Genomic DNA, 17,903 nt, shown 5'->3' on the forward strand with positions numbered 1-17,903 from the left:
AGTATTAGGAAATAAGTGTCAGAGGTAGGATTGGAACCCAGGCAGTCTGACTCCAGAATCCATTATGCTGTACTATCTCTCAGTTAATGTTGGGGTTAGAAATCTGACCTATTTCCCAGTTAGTGCCTGACATCCCCATATGAATTCATCACAGGTATCTCAGTGCATACTCCACTGGGGTTGGGATGCATACTACAAAAGCATAAGCTACAGCTCATATCTTAAATAGACTAAATATCTTTCCCTTCTCATTCATTCCTTCAGCCAAAATTCGTTGAGATCTACTGTGTACCAGACATTGTGCCATATGTTTGATGCAGTTTTATAAAAGACAAAGTCCCATCTTCATAGATTGTGCATTATACTGCTTGGATACTACATAAGGGTTTTACCCAGAAGCTAATTATCATTGCATCACACATATTGTCAGTATGTTATAATGCTGGACTCTCAGCTGTTACATCAGTAAATAATTTCCATGGAAAAACTAGGCTTTCACACCATATTTGAAAAACTTACGTTAGCATTAGGTACTAGGATACACTATTTAGAGAGGTCACTATATCCAAAATTATGAAATTTTAGGTCCTAATATGTAAGTTTCAACTCATTGTTTGCAGCAGACAATCCACTCTTGGTTCCTTCCTGAAAATTTGTCTTTTTAAAAGCAAACTGGATATGGCATCAAAGCACAGCCCATAAAGAAAAAGTTGACAAATGGGACTTAAGTTAAAAGTTTAGTTAAAAATGAAAAACTTTGCAAGAGATACTCTTAAGAAAATGAAAAGAAGAACCACAGACAGTGAGCATATAATTGCGTATCGCAAGTCTGATGAAGAACTTGTATCCAGAATATATACAGAACTCTCAAAACAATAATATGAGAACCAGCAACCTGTCTTAGCTCCGGCTTCTGTAACAAAATACCATAGACTGGGTGACTTAAAAACTGACATTTATTTCGAACGGTCCTTGAAGTCCAAAATCAAGGTTGATGTCAGACAGATTGATGTCTGGTGAGGGCCTGCTTCTTGGCCTGTAGACAGCCACTTTCTCGCTGTGTGCCCTTTCTTCATTTTCTTATAAGGACACTAATCTCATAATGAGAGTCCCACTCTCATGACCTCATCGAAAACTAATCACCTCCCAAAGGCCCCACCTCCAAATACCATCACATTGGGGGTTGGAGCTTCAATATATGAATTTTGGAGTGATACAAACATTCAATCCGTAACCCAATCTAATTTAAAAAATGAGTCAAAGATTTGAATAGACACTTCACCAATGAAGATGTAGAAATGGCATATTAGGACATAAAAGGATGTTCAACATCATTAGTGATGAGGAAAATGCAAACCAAATTTACAGTGCATTACCACTATACTGCTGTAAGAATGATGAAAATTAAACAAGCAACAAAGAAGTTGTCATGTCAAGTGCTGATAAGAAGACAGAGCAACCAGAAAGTCCATACATTGTTGATCAAATGAAAAATGGTATGGCCACTTTGGAAAACAGTTTGACAGTGTCTTATAAAATCTACACTTTGGGCTTCCCTGGTGGCACAGTGGTTGAGAGTCCGCCTGCCGATGCAGGGGACACGGGTTCGTGCCCTGGTCTGGGAAGATCTCACATGCCGCGGAGTGGCTGGGCCCGTGAGACATGGCCGCTGAGCCTGCGCGTCCGGAGCCTGTGCTCCGCAACGGGAGAGACCACAGCAGTGAGGGGCCCACGTACCGGAAAAAAAAAAAAATCTACACTTACATATGACCCGACAATTATCCTCCTAACAATTTACCCCAAAGAAATGGAAATTTGTATTTACACAAGACCCTGTATATCAGCTTTATTCGTAATCACCAAACTGTGGAAACAACCCAGATGTCCTTCAGCAGAATAGATAAACAAAACATGCTATCTCCATGCAATGGAATACTACTTAGCAACAAAAAAGAGTGAATTATTCTTCATACATGCAGCAACGTGGATGCATCCATCTCAAATGTACTTTGCTACAAAAGCTACATGCTGTGTAATTCCATTTTTATGACATTCTGGGGGACAAAAGCAAAACTATAGGGACAGAGAACAGATCGCCGTTTCCTGGGCATTAAGATCAGGGGCAGGGGTTGACACCAAAGGGGCATAACAAGGAAGTTTTTGTGGTGATACAGTTGTTTTGTCTCTTGGTTTTGGTAGTGGATGGAAGGTTCTATGCATTTTGTCAAAACCCATAGCACTGTATAGCACAAAGAGTGAATTTTATTGTATATAAATTTAAAAATGAAGGGTGATGATAAATAATGGAAAGAAAGCAAACTGGCAGTATTTTTCATGCATGGACATTAATGAAGTTCACATTCCTGGACTTTGTTTTTCCATTTCTAGAAATGTATTCTTAGGAAAGCAGTCAGTGATACAGTGAAGAATGTTCTTTGCAGTATTACTTATCACAGAGAAATTGAAAACATTTTAATTGTGCAATTAAAGTGAGGTAGTTAAATAAATCATAATATATTTCCCACTTATAGGCATTAAACTTATGTTCCTGTAGGTTAATTACAGAGAGATCATGCTTTACTGATATGTCAGTTTACTCTGTTGACTTCCCCAGTTTAACTTAAAAATATTGATTTTCAAACATTTGAAAACTTTTAGACAACTTGCAGTGCTTTCTAAAGGTATACCACATATTCAAGCTGGTCCAAATCCTTTTTCTTAATAGCTATATATATAGCTAGACAAGTAGGTAGATGACATGAGTAATATTATTTCTGCCTTTATAATCATTTCAGTTCCTCTTATTTCTTTAGCTAAGACAAAATTGGGACGGAGAAGAAGGATAGTATCTTTGACTCCAATCATTTTCCTACTTGGAATGTCCTTTAGCCCCATTTTCACCAGTAATTTAAAGCTACATTATATATCCATGGTGCTTTGCAATTTCCAAAGTATTATTTTACATTAGCCTCTTTGATCTAGCATCAGACCTGATAATACAATCAAGGATGATAGCAGTCCCCCACCTCCTGCTTACACAAGGCATCTGAAGGCTAAAAATGCTTAACCATTTTCTAGGGTCACATTTTGGTAAGTATTCAAGGCAGAACTGAAATCCAGATGTCACAACTCCTCATCAAATATTCTGCCCTTTATAATGCGCTGTTTATTTACTCCAAGATTTTCCCTTTTGAAGAAACATGTCTTGCATTACTAAGGGCACTTATTCCATTATTGTCATTCTGCATTCATCTTTTAAAAAATTATACAGAGTCTCTCTATAAAATTCTCATGAGAAGCAGGGTTTCCACACTAAGCGGGTGTCCTCAAATTTTGTTCTGAGATATATCAGCGTGCTTTTCTTTTGGTGTCTGCTTCTGTGCCTTCTCGGACAGGACCTCCCCACCCTATCACCACCCCACCCCGGTGCAACCTCACCAAATTTCTGAGCTACCTACTGTGTCCAAAAAAGTTAGGATTATTATATCTCAAATGCAAACAGACAGAACAAGTTAGTGCCCAAAAATGAAATCTTGAAGCTCTTTTCGGAGACAATAATCCTGAAAAACAGGCTTTTGCGTGCAAGAGCCAGGCATAGGAAAGACAAGTGTTTTGTAAATTCCAAAGAGCTCCCTCCAGATATCAAGATGAGAGGCCAGAAGACTCAGAATACAGATTTAGCATAAGCCAGAATCCTGCATTGGCCAGTTTTCTGGATCAGAAAGGAGGAATCTAGGGAGGATGTTGAGAAGAGGTACATGGACATGAGGGTCCTTGGCCCTATCTCATTCTGCACATGAAATGTTGGGCTGAGGAAATGAAAACTATGGACATTTCAGATAGGTTAAAGGGAAAGCAAAAGCAGAGGGGCCGGTGCCTCATCCCCAGGTTTGAGACTGTAGGAAGAGCCTCTGCGCACAGGGTTCCTTGCATCCCAACGTAAGGTGATGGTATTGCTGTAGTGAAACAGTGATGTGGTGTGTTGAGTCAGAGTGGATGTAAGCCAGCTGCTTATCACCCTCCCAACCTGGTCTCCCCAGTTTATTTATAACATGGGGGTGATCCTGAAATCATGCCCCACTGTGGGAAGTGGAGGTGTTGACTGCCCCAGGAAACTGGGACTAGCTTGGAGTCAGGTCTAGGTGAGTATAAAGTGTGTGGATTAGAAAATCAGAAGCTGCGACAGGGACCCTAGAAATTAGCAGAGGATGCAGATTCACCTTCAAAGACTAGGTAATGATACGCAAAGACCAAGTGGATGGAAATAGCTCAGTAGGGAACCAGCTGAATTCAAAGGAGAATGTGCAACTTTGAAACAGACATTCCTCTTACACTCAGCGGCTACCCAAAGAGAAGGGAGGAAGGGAGAGGAAGAAACGTTAAGAGACTGAGTTAACTTTGAAAAGATTTAGTTTGATCATGAAGTGTTAAGTTACTTTAAATGGATATATTTCTGTTCCCCACCTCCTTCCCTAACTCCCATCTGGCCCTGGCTACCAACCAGAAATTAGGGCTTGTGAGCAAATTGATGTCATTGTTAGAAAAAAAGAATTTTTTTTTCAAGGTCCCATTTTGGTAGGTGTCAAAAACAGAACTGCATAGTTATTTTTTTGTAAACCTAAGTGCGTAATTTTCAGACCTTTCCCACACACATAAAATAGTGGTTACTTCCCCCTGGAATGTGTGACTGAGACCAAGAAAATGTGACATTTCCCCACTGAGACATTTTATTAGATTTTACCTGGATTTTTTTTTTTTTTTGAGCAATTGTAGTTTGCTCCTAAATCATATACTGTTTCTGCTGTTTTGCATCTTCTCTCACCCTGAGTAACACACAGGATTCATGAGCCAGAGGTATTGGGATGCTTTACATTTGACTGATTCTCCGCTAGATCGGGTTTTGTGTAGCCGGGTACATATATCGTCCTGACGGTGAGCAGAAGCAGTGCATGTCAATAAAGCACTGTATTTAAGAAATGGACTCTAGAGCCACGTTGCCCAGGTCCAAATTCAAGCTCCAGCATTTTACTTGTGTTTGGCTTTGGGCAGGTAATTTTAATTTATCTAAGACTCAATATTCTCATCTAGATAATGATCATAATGGTAATTCTTACCTCATAGTTTTGTTGTGACGTCTAAATGAGTCGATACATGTAGTTCACTTAATCACTAACATCTATTATGTACAATATACATGTTTACTATTATTGATGCTTTTTTGTTTACTACTGTTGATGTTTAAATGAGTCAATAAATAGGTGTAAAATGTAACATTATGCTGGGTACATTCTAAGTGATCAAAGTGTGAGCTGCTATTATATTCTTGTATGCTCAGGAACTTCATATAGCTGGTCAGTTAGGCTTCTGAACAAACAACTCATCTGCCATTAGGTGCAATTTCAGCTAACTTCTGCTTTTGTAAACATCTTAACCTTGGAAATATTGTTTTCTTATTTTTAGCTGTTATTATTGCTTTCCTAAAGTCTTTTCCTTTTAACATTTGAATTCTCCCCTATGTTTATTTTAGCCTTTGCACTTACGTTCTCTCTTTTTTTCCCTTTTATCAACTATTAGAGTTTTGTTGTTTTTCACTTTCTGAGAATCCTTACATCATTATTATAGTTTTTGCCTGTGTTTGTGTCATTTATCTACTCATACATTGTACTGTTTTTGCTGAATGTCCATACCTGTTCCTATTTGGTCTTGCATTCTATCTTAATCTTCCATCTCTCCATTCTGAACTCTCTTCATCTGCTTATCTTTTCTATTTTTGAAAAGTATTGCCCTATTCCGCCTCATCTTATGATGCAGTTCCTAAATAATCAAGGAACTGCTCACTCCTTTCGGCTTATTTTTTCCAATACTAAATTTACTGGCTAGCTGCCAGTGAATTGTATAGAATCCCTTCTTTGTGGTTCGGCATCAGCTAAAAGTAATGTAATGAGAAAGACATATGTGAGATATGAACCAGGATGCAATACAGCAAAACAGTTAAGAATATAGCTTGTAATGTCTAACAGGTATGTTTTCTAGTTCTAGCTCAGACACGTACAAGCCATGTGACTCTTTTTTTTTTTTAGAATAAAACTAAAGCAGGTAGATTTCTATAAAGGAATAGTTGAGACATCAAGTGTGATCGGGCTTTTTTTTTTTTTAAAGAAGATGTTGGGGGTAGGAGTTTATTTACTTATTTATTTTTGCTGTGTTGGGTCTTCGTTTCTGTGCGAGGGCTTTCTCTAGTTGCGGCAAGCGGGGGCCACTCTTCATCGCGGTGCGCGGGCCTCTCACTGTCGCGGCCTCTCTTGTTGTGGAGCACAGGCTCCAGACGCGCAGGCTCAGTAATTGTGGCTCACGGGCCCAGTTGCTCCGCGGCATGTGGGGTCTTCCCGGACCAGGGCTCGAACCTGTGTCCCCTGCATTAGCAGGCAGATTCTCAACCACTGCGCCACCAGGGAAGCCCCCATGTGACTCTTGAGCAAGTATTTTTAACCTCTCTGTACCTTAGGTGTGACCATAGTACCTAACTAATGATGTCAATATGGATATTCAGTAGACCATATGGTTTGCTCAGAGTACAGCCCACTCTGTGCTTTCCCAAACATCACATGCTGATGCCATTTTGTTATTGCAGTTGTTGTTTCTGTTATTATAAATATGATAATACTTAACGTCAGAGTTTTAAAATTTGCCTTCCTATATGTGCAAACTAGATAGACAAATACACTTCAAATGGTAAAATCAGCAAGCAGAAACATTAATTGAATTGCTGGCATTGCATAGTTGCACATGGCTTCTGTTTAGCCCTTAGCTTTCTTTCGTATTTTATTGGTTTGAAATATAAACATGTCCTTAGCTGATTAGGGTCCCAGTCCAGAAGTGGCCAGAAGCTACTTGCATTTAGGGAGATATTTAAATTTAAAAAACGGAATTAAGTGCATATGAATTCCAGTAAATTTGCTATGTGCCATCCGTTGACATCTTACTCAGCTGTCGGCAGGTGTTTAATCAACGTTTATTGGCATTCTTTTCTGAGATTGAAATAGGACATAAAATTTTATGACATGTATTTCTGATAACTCCTTCATTATTTTCCATAGAGAGTGTAATAACACAGGAGAAATATCGACAAAGTACCCAAATTGCATTATTTTTGAAAGATAAGGTAGTTTGAAGTGTGTATAATGATAAAATGCTGATCTACTTTAAAAATATGACTGTAGATTTGTGGATATCTGGGTTTCTCTTTCTATTTTGTCTATAACTTTTCTAATTTTGGACACTTACAGTATAGGTTGGAAAACTAAGAATTATAGCTGTTTGTTCTATCACTACAAAAGAGAGATGGTAGCTCATAATATTAAATTCTAGTTCCTTAGGATTATAAAACAAAGAAAGCCACAGGATATAGTATATAGCATAGGTATGGTTTAAACATTAGTTGATGTGGAAAGCCCCAAATCTGAAAGCTACATTAGTGTTAAATTTACATGTTTGCTTGACCAGTAGCCAAAGAGAGTCTGTCATGAGCTATTTATACTTTAAGTACCGTATACATTTGAACCAGAAAAAGAAGCATTTTTTAGGGAATCCTGAGTTTATTCATATGTTCAAGAAGGTTTCTCTCAGGTGGACCTAGAGATTATCATACTAAGTGAAGTAAGTCAGACAGAGAAAGACAGACGTCATATGATATCAGTTATATTTGGAATCTAAAAAAAAATGATATGAATGAACTTATTTACAAAACAGAAATAGGCTCACAGACATAGAAAACACACTTATGGTTACCAAAAGGGAAAAGGCAGGGGGAGGGATAAATTAGGAGTTTGGTATTAGCAGATACGCACTACTATATATAAAATAGATAACAAGGACCTACTGTATAGCACAGGGAGCTATATTCAATATCTTATAATAACCTATAATGGAAAAGAATCTGGAAAAGAATATATATATATATATATATAAATAATTGAATCACTTTGCTGTACCTGAAACTTCCACAACATTGTAAATAAACTATCCTTCAAAAAAAAAGAAAAGAATCTTTCTTTCTCTCATCTAAGAACTGTTGTCTTTAGCCAGGAATTGCCAAGCATGAGAACAGTAGTATGAACTAGGGCCAGGCCCCAGTCTGGTCATCTATGCCAAGGTCTCCAGAATCACAGACAAACAAAACTGAGTGACGAATGTGACCCTGGAATTCCATCCCTAGGTACATACTGAAAATAATTGAACTCAGAGACTCAAACAAGTATGAGCTTGGATGAATGGATAAACAAATCTTGGTATATATGTACAACGGAACATTATTCCATCATAAAATGGAACAAAGTAGTGATATATACTACAACCTGCATGAGCTTCCAGAATATTATGCGAAGTGAAAGAACCCAGATGCAAAAAATCACAACTTATATGATTCCACTGACATAAACTATTCAGAATAGATAAATCTGTAGAGATAGAGCAGTAATTGGTGGCTGCCAGGGTCTGAGGGAGGAAGTAATGGGGAGAAACTGCTTAATGGGTAAAGGGTTTTACTTTGGAGTAATGAAACGTTTTGAAACTAGATAGAGGTGGTAGTTGCCAAAACATCGTGATTTACTAAATGTCGCTGAAGTGTTTACTCTAAAATGGTTAACTTTGGACTTCCCTGACGGTCCAGTGGTTAGGACTCCGCACTTCCACTGCAGGGGGCACGGGTTCGATATCTGGTCGGGGAACTAAGATCCCGTATGCCTCGCGGCCAAAAAATAATAATAATAATAAATAAAATGTTTAATTTTATGTAATGTGGATTTCACCATATTAAATTATTAAAAAATCGTGAGTGACAAGGTTGGAGCGGCACCATATCCCATATTTTCAGAATCACAACTGGTTTAAATAAGTCTACTCTATGAGGAGAGAAGGTGGAGTTTGTCATTATTGATCCCAGGGAGTGTGACGAGAACTGGAGTAATTTTAGAGTCTTCTTGAAAAATGAATTCCATTTCCCTCTTAAATATAGTCAATTTTTTGTAATATTAGATTTTAAGAGCTTGTGAAAATCACTTTTAATGACTAAGTTTCTGTCCCACATGCTGCTTTATTTTCCACACTTGCCTGAGATTTCATTTGGTCTCATTGATCCATCCATGAAAATGAAAACAAGAAAGTATAAATGCTCTTCTTTTGAAATGAGTTCTCTCTGTGCAACAGGAAGATCATTATTACCAGTGTAGATGGGCAGATAGGTTATTCAGGCTCAAGTGCTTTATTTTTGGCTCTTAAATGGTTTAGATGAGCCACAGATAAATAAAGTGATCTGGATAATTATAAGCAGTCTTTATATATCATGTGAACTCGTCTGTGAAGTTGTTGGTGGTTATTTGTACCCATATATGCACAGTAAAGCAAGTGCTTTCCATGGTTATGGCATAAGTATCTAGATTTTTTAGATCAAGAATGCCATTGGGTTTTGGCGGTGTACATCTTTGCAAACAACATTTTTTTTTCTTTCTTTCTTTCCTTCCTTCCTTCCTTCCTTCCTTTCTTTCTCTGTGTTGGGCCTTCATTGCTGCACGTGGGCTTTCTCTAGTTGCAGTGAGTGGGGCTGCTCTTCGTTGTGGTGCACAGGCTTCTCATTGCAGTGGCTTCTCTTGTTGTGGAACACGGGCTCTAGGCACGCAGCCTTCAGTAGTTGCAGCACGCAGGCTCAGTAGTTGTGGCTTGCAGGCTCTAGAGCGCAGGCTCAGTAGTTGTGGCTCACGGGCTTAGTTGCTCCGTGGCATGTGGGATCTTCCCGGACCAGGGCCTGAACCCGTGTCCCCTGCATTGGCAGGTGGATTCTTAACCACTGCACCACCAGGAAAGCCCCAAACAACATTTTTTAAAAAGGTTTTAAAGGTTCCTCTATATTGAGTCCTCCCTCTGTTGTTGGACACCCTGCTGTGTTTGCTGTATAAGTGATTTCTAATCCTTACACTGCCTTTGAAAAGTAAGTGTTATTATTTCATTATTGCAGATGAGATAACTGAGATTCAAAGAAGTTAAGTGATATGCTCCAGAGGATAAGTGGTGCTGGGCTTCACCTTCAGATACTTAACTGTGTCTGGCTAGGCCACCTGTGACTAGGATCCCATCGTGCAGCTTTTCTTTGGCAAGATTTCTTATAAAATAGCTCACACAAGAACTGAAGAGGCTGCCCATGACTATTAGCTTGGCTTCGCTAAAGAATGACTTAGCTGATTGCTCACATTTCCAAATTAGTCCATATCGACAAGCTATCAAAGTGTTGATGGGAGTATTGACATTTCACTGCACTGTGGAAATGGATATATCAGTTTATGGGAAAGCTTAGGTCTTAAAAAGCATCCCAGCACCAGAAGTGAATACTAAGGGTGCTGAATGATGGATGACTGGGGAGGAAGTTAAATTTAGGTCACGGGAAACCTGAGCATTTGGGAATTGCAGGAAGGCGGAAATAGAACAAAATTGGTGTGTCAGTCTAAGTTATTCAGAATTTGATGTCAAACAACTCTTCCAACATGGGCTTCCTCTTCTCCTCAGGCAGCTTCAGGATTAACTGTCTTCCACATACCTTGTATTTTCCCATCATTATACCTTTGTTGACAGTTGCATTGACTGGCATGCCCTCCCTGATTTCCACCAATTCTCACCCTGTCTCTTTCTCCTTGTTGAAAGCCTTCTGTTCTCAGACTAGTTCCCCAGAGGTCCTTCTCTTCCCTAAATCACTACAGCACTTCTTTATTTAAAACACACATTTGTAACTTGACATTTACTTTTGGACTAGGTTTTCTCTTTATGTATTTATAGCTCATCTCTGTTATTAATCATGAGTTCTAGGGGGATAAATTGTAGTATCTTCACTTATATATTTATCCCATTATATGCCTTGGACATGGTATATGCTCATCAAATAGTAGTTGATAATTTTGTAACTCTTGAAGGCAGGGTTTTCTCAAAACATGTTAGTAAAAATACCATTCCTGGGAGAGGTGCTGCCTAAAAAAGGATGGCCTTTAGTCAAATAAGACTGAAAAATACTACATACCATTTCCATCGAAGGAAGTTTACATGGCAGTTGGCATTTTCAACACACACTACTCTCCAGCGGTGAGACCAATTTTACTATTTTAATCTAGGACGTCTCAGCTTTCCCCCCCACTGTTTAAAGTAAGAGCTCTTCAAATATCTCTTATTCATCAAAATGTTCTTTGCAAGACACTGCTTTAAAGTGTTTTTCTATAAAAAATTATCCTCATAATATTCACAGATGTGGAAATTGAATTTTGATTAGATGTAGTTTGTATGTTTAGTTTGACCTGCCTACTTCTGTACTTGGGAAGGCACTCCCCCTAAGCTGCTGTATTGTGTGTGTGTGTGTGTGTGTGTGTGTGTGTGTGTGTGTGCACGCACATGCGCATCCATGCACGTCCGTGTGCATGTTTGCATGTACTATACAGTGTGGACTCGACCTGAAAATAGATTGAGACTGAAAAGAGAGTGATTGGAACTGGTCTTTCAGCTCGATTATCTACTAGAATCTCCATTACTTCTCATAATAAAAAATAAAAAAAAAAATTTATTTGTACCTCAAGGGCAATGAGCCTGGCCTCATTTACAAATATGAACGCAGATCTTAGGAGGGCACTAGCTTCTCCTCCAGGCAGTCTTGCTTACTGTCAGCTTGTTTTATTTACTTCCTCTGAAAAGGAATATCCATCTCTTGGAATTAGATACAATATGTCTAATGGGGAAACCAGAATTTTTGGAGTCAGAAAGTTTTCATTTGCTTCCCAACTCAGGCCTGTGTGACCCTGAGCAAGCTTTCCTTCCAGAGCCACTGACTTCTCATCTATAAAAGAAGATGGGTCAACCCTGTCTGTAAGAGCATCTTATAAGGACAGTGCCTGGCACAAGGGAGATACTGCATAAATATTAGTTATTTTTTGTGTCAGACAGATTGACAGGAGAATTCCATGGGCATAAGTCACAAAGACAAAACTACCTGTCTCCTAGAGTTGCCATTCCACATTCCATGTGTTGCTTCAAACCATACATGGTTTTACTATTCTTCATGTCTTCTGTATTTATGAGGTGACTGTGAATGGGGGGGGGGGCATAGTAAGAGTTGAATTGTTGTCTATAAAGAAGAATATTTGAATTCTAAAAATGGTGAATAAGTAACCTAAAAGAGAGCTTAGAAAAAATTCATTGTAATCATTTGAGATATGGAAAAGCAACTTAGAAATGATCCCCTTAGTCTTGTCTGTTGTTGATAATTGTAAAACTCCATCCCCGTTTATCATATATACATATGTATGTGTGTGTGTGTGTGTGTGTATGTATTTTGGTTGGACTAAATCATCACATCATTCAAAGAGGGAATAGATTAGGGAAGATTTTGGACTTGCTTTCAACTTTTATCTCAACACATTATATAATTTTAGCCACAGATTCATTTCTATTGTGCACGTTTACCACTGTGCACAAATAGAATAAAAGTATCACTGTGTGATAATCTCGCTTAAGGTTACATATTTGGAGGTGAAAACACCCAATAAAAAATTAGACTGATAATTTGAGGGGGGCTGCTGAATAGATTGCTCAACATAAATTGTGGTTTTCAGGCCAAAAGACTCCTCTGACTCCCATTTTGCAGAAATACACGTACCTGTTACACATCGTGTCCATAGCATGTCAATCCTGTCTGTCTCCAGCCATCCATGGCTAAATTGTTCCTGAAGGAAGCCCACTCATCCCTGGGAAGGATGACAAATGGCAGTTTTGATGCTGTATCTACCTTTCTAAGTGCCAAATGACCTCCTGACAGTTTTTCTTGAAATAAATATTATGAACGGCTGAAAAAAAAATCAGTTTTTTGCACGTTATTGGTTTAGAGACACCAGGTGAAGTCTTCTAAGCTAAACTGAAGTAATAGAGGAACCTAAATGTTCCTGGGATTTGCCTCGATTTTGCATTAATCGACATCTGTCTTGCTCTGGTTGACTACAGGAGAAGATGTATCAGGGACTCTCTGCCCAGCATCTCCTCCTCCTGAAGAGATGGTATGTGAAATTCCCTGCCGGATGGATTGTGTGGTAAGCGAGTGGACAGAGTGGTCATCTTGCTCCCAGTCTTGTTCAAATAAAAACTCCAATGGGAAACAGACCAGGTCAAGGACTATCCTGGCGTTGGCTGGAGAAGGTGAGTAATAGGAAAGGTTTCTGTTCCCTAAATCCAAATGAACAGTTTGCTTTCCATGCATGCCTTTTCTCTCTAATCCTCTAGTTTATCTATGCTGGCTTCCCATATGTATATGACTTGTTTTAGCCCATACTATGTACAGGCCATGGCAATCAGGTGGATGTCAGTTTTCATTATACCTTTTTAGAGAAGGAAACAAGGCTTGGCTGATATGCATCCAGCTTCAGATTGCTCATGCAGTTGGGAACATAATTGGAATATGTCTGGTAAAACGAGTTCTAAATTAGGAATCAAGAGACATGGCTTCTTGACTGGGAGCTGCCACTAACATTGGCAGACTACCTGATCTGTATGTCCTCATTTCCTGCTCTGTCAGGCTGGCATGTGGTGAGAGGGAAAAAGATGAAGGCTGTGAAAACGGCTTTCAAGAAGCTAAAATGTGCTATGGGGATATAAACGGGTGACTTCAGAACAAATTAGAGGAGCAGCTGTTCCTGTCATTTAAAGCAATGGTCTCTGTCCCCAGACACATACGTAATTTCATTTCTTTCAGCCCCTCCCTTGGCTTCATCTGCCGACAGCTCAGCTGGGACAGCAGAGCAATATGGCCACTGGCTTTGAGGGACTCCTTTTTAGACAAGATTCTGTCTGTGGTCCTAAGAAATGGGGCCAGGGTCAAGAGGAATGAAAATTTTCATATTCTTAAAGTGCAGTGGCCTCCTCCTCTTGTCTGTTATATTTCTGGAAGGAGAAAAAAGTCAATATAATGGGGAAAAAAATAACAAGAATAACAAAACTAAGGTCGCAAGTCTTCCCGAGCATTTGGCCCACTGAATAAAACATTGTAGTGTGGGAGAGTAGGAAAAAAATCAATACTTTAGATAAATACCAGTTTTGACATGGATATAAAATTGTGAAAGAAAAGATAGTAATGAAATCTGATTGTCTGACTCACCCAAGAGTATAAGGCTGCACATTTGTCTGGTCTCCCTGCCAGTGTATAACACATTGTCAGATATTATTTCAGAATTTAAGGATGGGCTCTCTCCTGCCAAACTTTAAGAGAGATTTCTGGATTTCTCAAACTGCAGTAAAATGCACTGCTTGAGGGAGGATGGATGTCTTAAAGTGGTTCTCTGAGAAACATAATACTGTCTTAGGAAAGAGAGACCATATGTAGGTAATGTGTGTGTGTGAGTATTTGTGTTTGATCTTATATCACTTCAAGGTCATGGGCTATTATATCTAACTGACTAATTTATGTAGGCATAATCATATTAAAATAAAAGCAGATTTCTTTGGAGTTTATCTCAGAGATACATGACGCAGAGGTGAGCAGTAGAATCAATTGATTTTTAAAATCTAATTGGCATACCATTGCCTGTTATTGAGGAGAGAAGGGTGCAATGTATTGTCCTCAGAATAAAAGAACCATGACCATAGCGTCAGAAATGGGGTGCGGTGGCCCAGGACTTTGGAAGATTGTATCAAAATGCTGTCTTTCTAGACCATTAAAACAGTAAAAACAACAAAAAATAAGAATGGCAGTAACAACAGCAACAGCAACATGGTGATAACAGCAACAACTCTGTATTATTTTTTATTTTGATTTTTGCAGGTGGAAAACCATGCCCCCCTAGTCAGGCCCTCCAAGAATATCGTTCGTGCAATGACCATTCCTGTATGCAACTCTACTGGGAGACATCAGCTTGGGGCCCCTGTTCTGAAGACACATTGGTAACTGCCCTTAATGCAACCATTGGCTGGAATGGAGAAGCTACATGTGGTGTGGGCATTCAGATGCGGAGGGTCTTCTGTGTCAAGAGTCACGTGGGACAAGTGATGACAAAAAGGTATTATCAATAATTAATTGAAAGTGCATAGGACTATTGCATAGTTGAGTATTTTTAGTCAGAAACATTTTTCGTGCACTGAATATGTCTCAGTCTGTGCTAGAGTGAGAGGTTTTTGTTTTGTTTTTTTGACTCTTAAAGACTAAAAAATGTGCCTCAACCAAAGGTAGACACTTTTTTGTTATGTATGCATTAATTAATGGAGAACAGTAAATATAATGCCCACAAATATTGAATCTGCTGGAGTCATCAAACTTTCTAGAGCTGATATCAATATTTTGGGCTCTTTTTCAATTACATAAGACTAGGTCCACAAGAAGGTAGGTCATGCACTTTGAAAATATGGGGCCGTGTTATACTGTTCTTTATTTTTATTTTTTTATTTTTTTTTATTTATTTTTTTTTTTAAATTTTTTTTTTTTGCGGTACGCAGGCCTCTCACTGTCGTGGCCCCTCCCGTTGCGGAGCACAGGCTCCGGACGCGCAGGCCCAGCGGCCACGGCTCACGGGCCCAGCCGCTCCGCGGCACGCGGGATCCTCCCGGACCGGTGCACGAACCCGTGTCCCCCGCATCGGCAGGCGGACCCCCAACCACTGCGCCACCAGGGAAGCCCCTATACTGTTCTTTAGATCTCGTGGACCTTGTCTGCAGTGAGCGATAAATCCATATAGATATTTTGAATAGACTAATGCATGCCCTCAAGTAGGTTTACAATCTCATACCTGCTATACTCTGCACATGGAGATGTAAAGTTTTAAAAAACTGTAGGAGAATTTGGACATGAGGACTAGGATATAGATATCAAAAGGGGTCAGGAACAATTGCAAGAGAGAGAGGAAGAAGAGTAATTGACTGGAGAACTCAGCTGTGGGAGTTTCTTCTCCCACATAGACTAAATGAGAAGACATAACTCTTCCTCAAGTCCCTGCAGGAAGGCTCATGGAAGAGAAAATGTAAGGCACCTAAGTCATATACAGAGACTGGGTAACTGGCCTGTCCATAGAGATTTCCAAGTGGCCATGTTTGAACTAGTTCCCTTCAAGTGATGAAAGACCCCTACTCCAGCCACAGTAGTGGTGGGTCAACAGGATGGGCTGGTGCAAGCTTTGGTCTAGTGTCACAAGCTAGGCAACTTAGAGCTGTTTCCCAGGAATCTTTAAGTTGGGAAAATGAAACCCTCTCTTCTTTCTATTCATGATGTTCTAAGTATATGGATGGAGGGTTGCCATAGCCACGGTCATGCCTGGTGGAAAAAGCAGGAGGAGAGAGTAAAGCTGATGCTCAGAAAGAGGCAGAAACTGAAGCAGAACAAATGCTGGCAGCATCAAGCCCTGGTCCCAGCCCCCTAAGTACACTCCTGGCCTTTCCTGGCAACATAGGCAACTACATTTGCTCTTCTGCCTAATTCAGTCCAATGTGTGTTGCTGTCATGGGCAACTCAAACACCTGATTAATTTCATCTTGGGGGCCCCATGATGACGGGCTCTGGGCCTTATCCACACTGCTATGGAAGCCGCTTCAGCTGTGTGTAAGGAAAGTCATAGAAGCTCAGTTAAGGAAATGAACTGCTAACGGCAGATATAGGGCAGACTGGCTAGATACTGCTGGTTTCGGAGCATTTGATGAGCAGGTGGCTATGAAAATGCAAGGGAAGATGACTATGACTTGAAGTGAAGCACAGTCAGTAAGACTTCCTCTTTTCTCCTCCTAAATGTGGCTTCCAGAGGGCTGGGGCCGGATAGTCTTCATTGTTGCCACTGCAGATTTTAGAACAGTATCTGGCATGTAGCTATTGTCCATAAACATTTTTAGAAGTCATGAATTAATTAGACCTGTGTGTAGGAAAGTAAAAGGGGTTGACGGGGAATGGATATGAATTGCAGAAGTTTGAGAAGCTGACGTTTATCCTTTGCTTTAAGAAAAAATATTTTATCTACCATGGTAAAGTTTGCCAAAGGGGACTGCCTTGAAGAGTAATGAACAGATCATACGTATGACCTTCTGCTCTTATTAACTCATAAACGTTATTTCTGCTTTAGCATCCAACTCTAAATTGCTTGTGATATTTTTGGAGCATCAATTTATATCACTTGTGTGTTTCAACTTACCTGGTATCCACAATACCATGTGGACCGATTGGGTCAATGGGCCGATATAGCCAAACATGGACAATAATGTTTGCGTATCACTTGGATCAGGCGATAATCTAATTCATGGGGTTATGGTACAATCCTAAAAGGCTTACAAAGATACTATGCAGACAAGAGAACTCCTTTTATCTTGAAAAGTACTGCAGCCCTGATAATGTTCATTTTTATGATGTAAATTTTCAACTGCTTAAAAAAAGATGCATGAAATATTAGCTTGAATATACAAATAGAAATAAATATAGCTTAGGTATAGGAATAAATGCTATGTGAAGTGCAGCAAATTATTATTCTTTAGAGTGATGAGAAAATTTAGCATTCCTGAAGTCTGATCTTCTCCCTTCCACAAAACTTTTACCTCTGAACCACAACAGGAAAATTCCACTTGATATGAATGTAATTTGGTTTTTTCCTTAGTAAAGAAGCATTAGAATTGAGACTGACAACTACCAAATACATTATCATCACACTTTAAAGGCTATTTGGACATGAGGGGATGGGTTATGTGTTCAAATAGCCCTGTACCTCCTCGTCTAGCCCCATGATTATATTGAATGACAATTTTTTATTAAAGTCTCTGAGCCCATCAGCTTATACAGATGTTAACTTAATGATATTTTGTGACCAGAAAAACCACAGGGCCAAAAGTTGATAGTTTAAAGCATAATTCACAAATGCATATGCTTT

At 39.4% G+C, this 17,903-nt stretch overlaps 1 protein-coding gene across 1 annotated transcript in view; it reads left to right on the forward strand.

Annotated features, from left to right (window-relative positions):
• The window catches only part of THSD7B (thrombospondin type 1 domain containing 7B), a 909,478-nt gene that overhangs the window by 482,209 nt on the left and 409,366 nt on the right, over window positions 1-17,903 (forward strand). The window contains exons 8-9 of the mRNA XM_049711955.1: window positions 13,024-13,215; window positions 14,834-15,068. Of these exons, the coding sequence (XP_049567912.1) occupies window positions 13,024-13,215; window positions 14,834-15,068 (427 nt within the window). The remainder of the gene's footprint in view (window positions 1-13,023; window positions 13,216-14,833; window positions 15,069-17,903) is intronic.

Source organism: Orcinus orca, chromosome 7, assembly GCF_937001465.1.
Source record: "Orcinus orca chromosome 7, mOrcOrc1.1, whole genome shotgun sequence".
Classification (NCBI taxonomy): Eukaryota; Metazoa; Chordata; class Mammalia; order Artiodactyla; family Delphinidae; genus Orcinus; species Orcinus orca.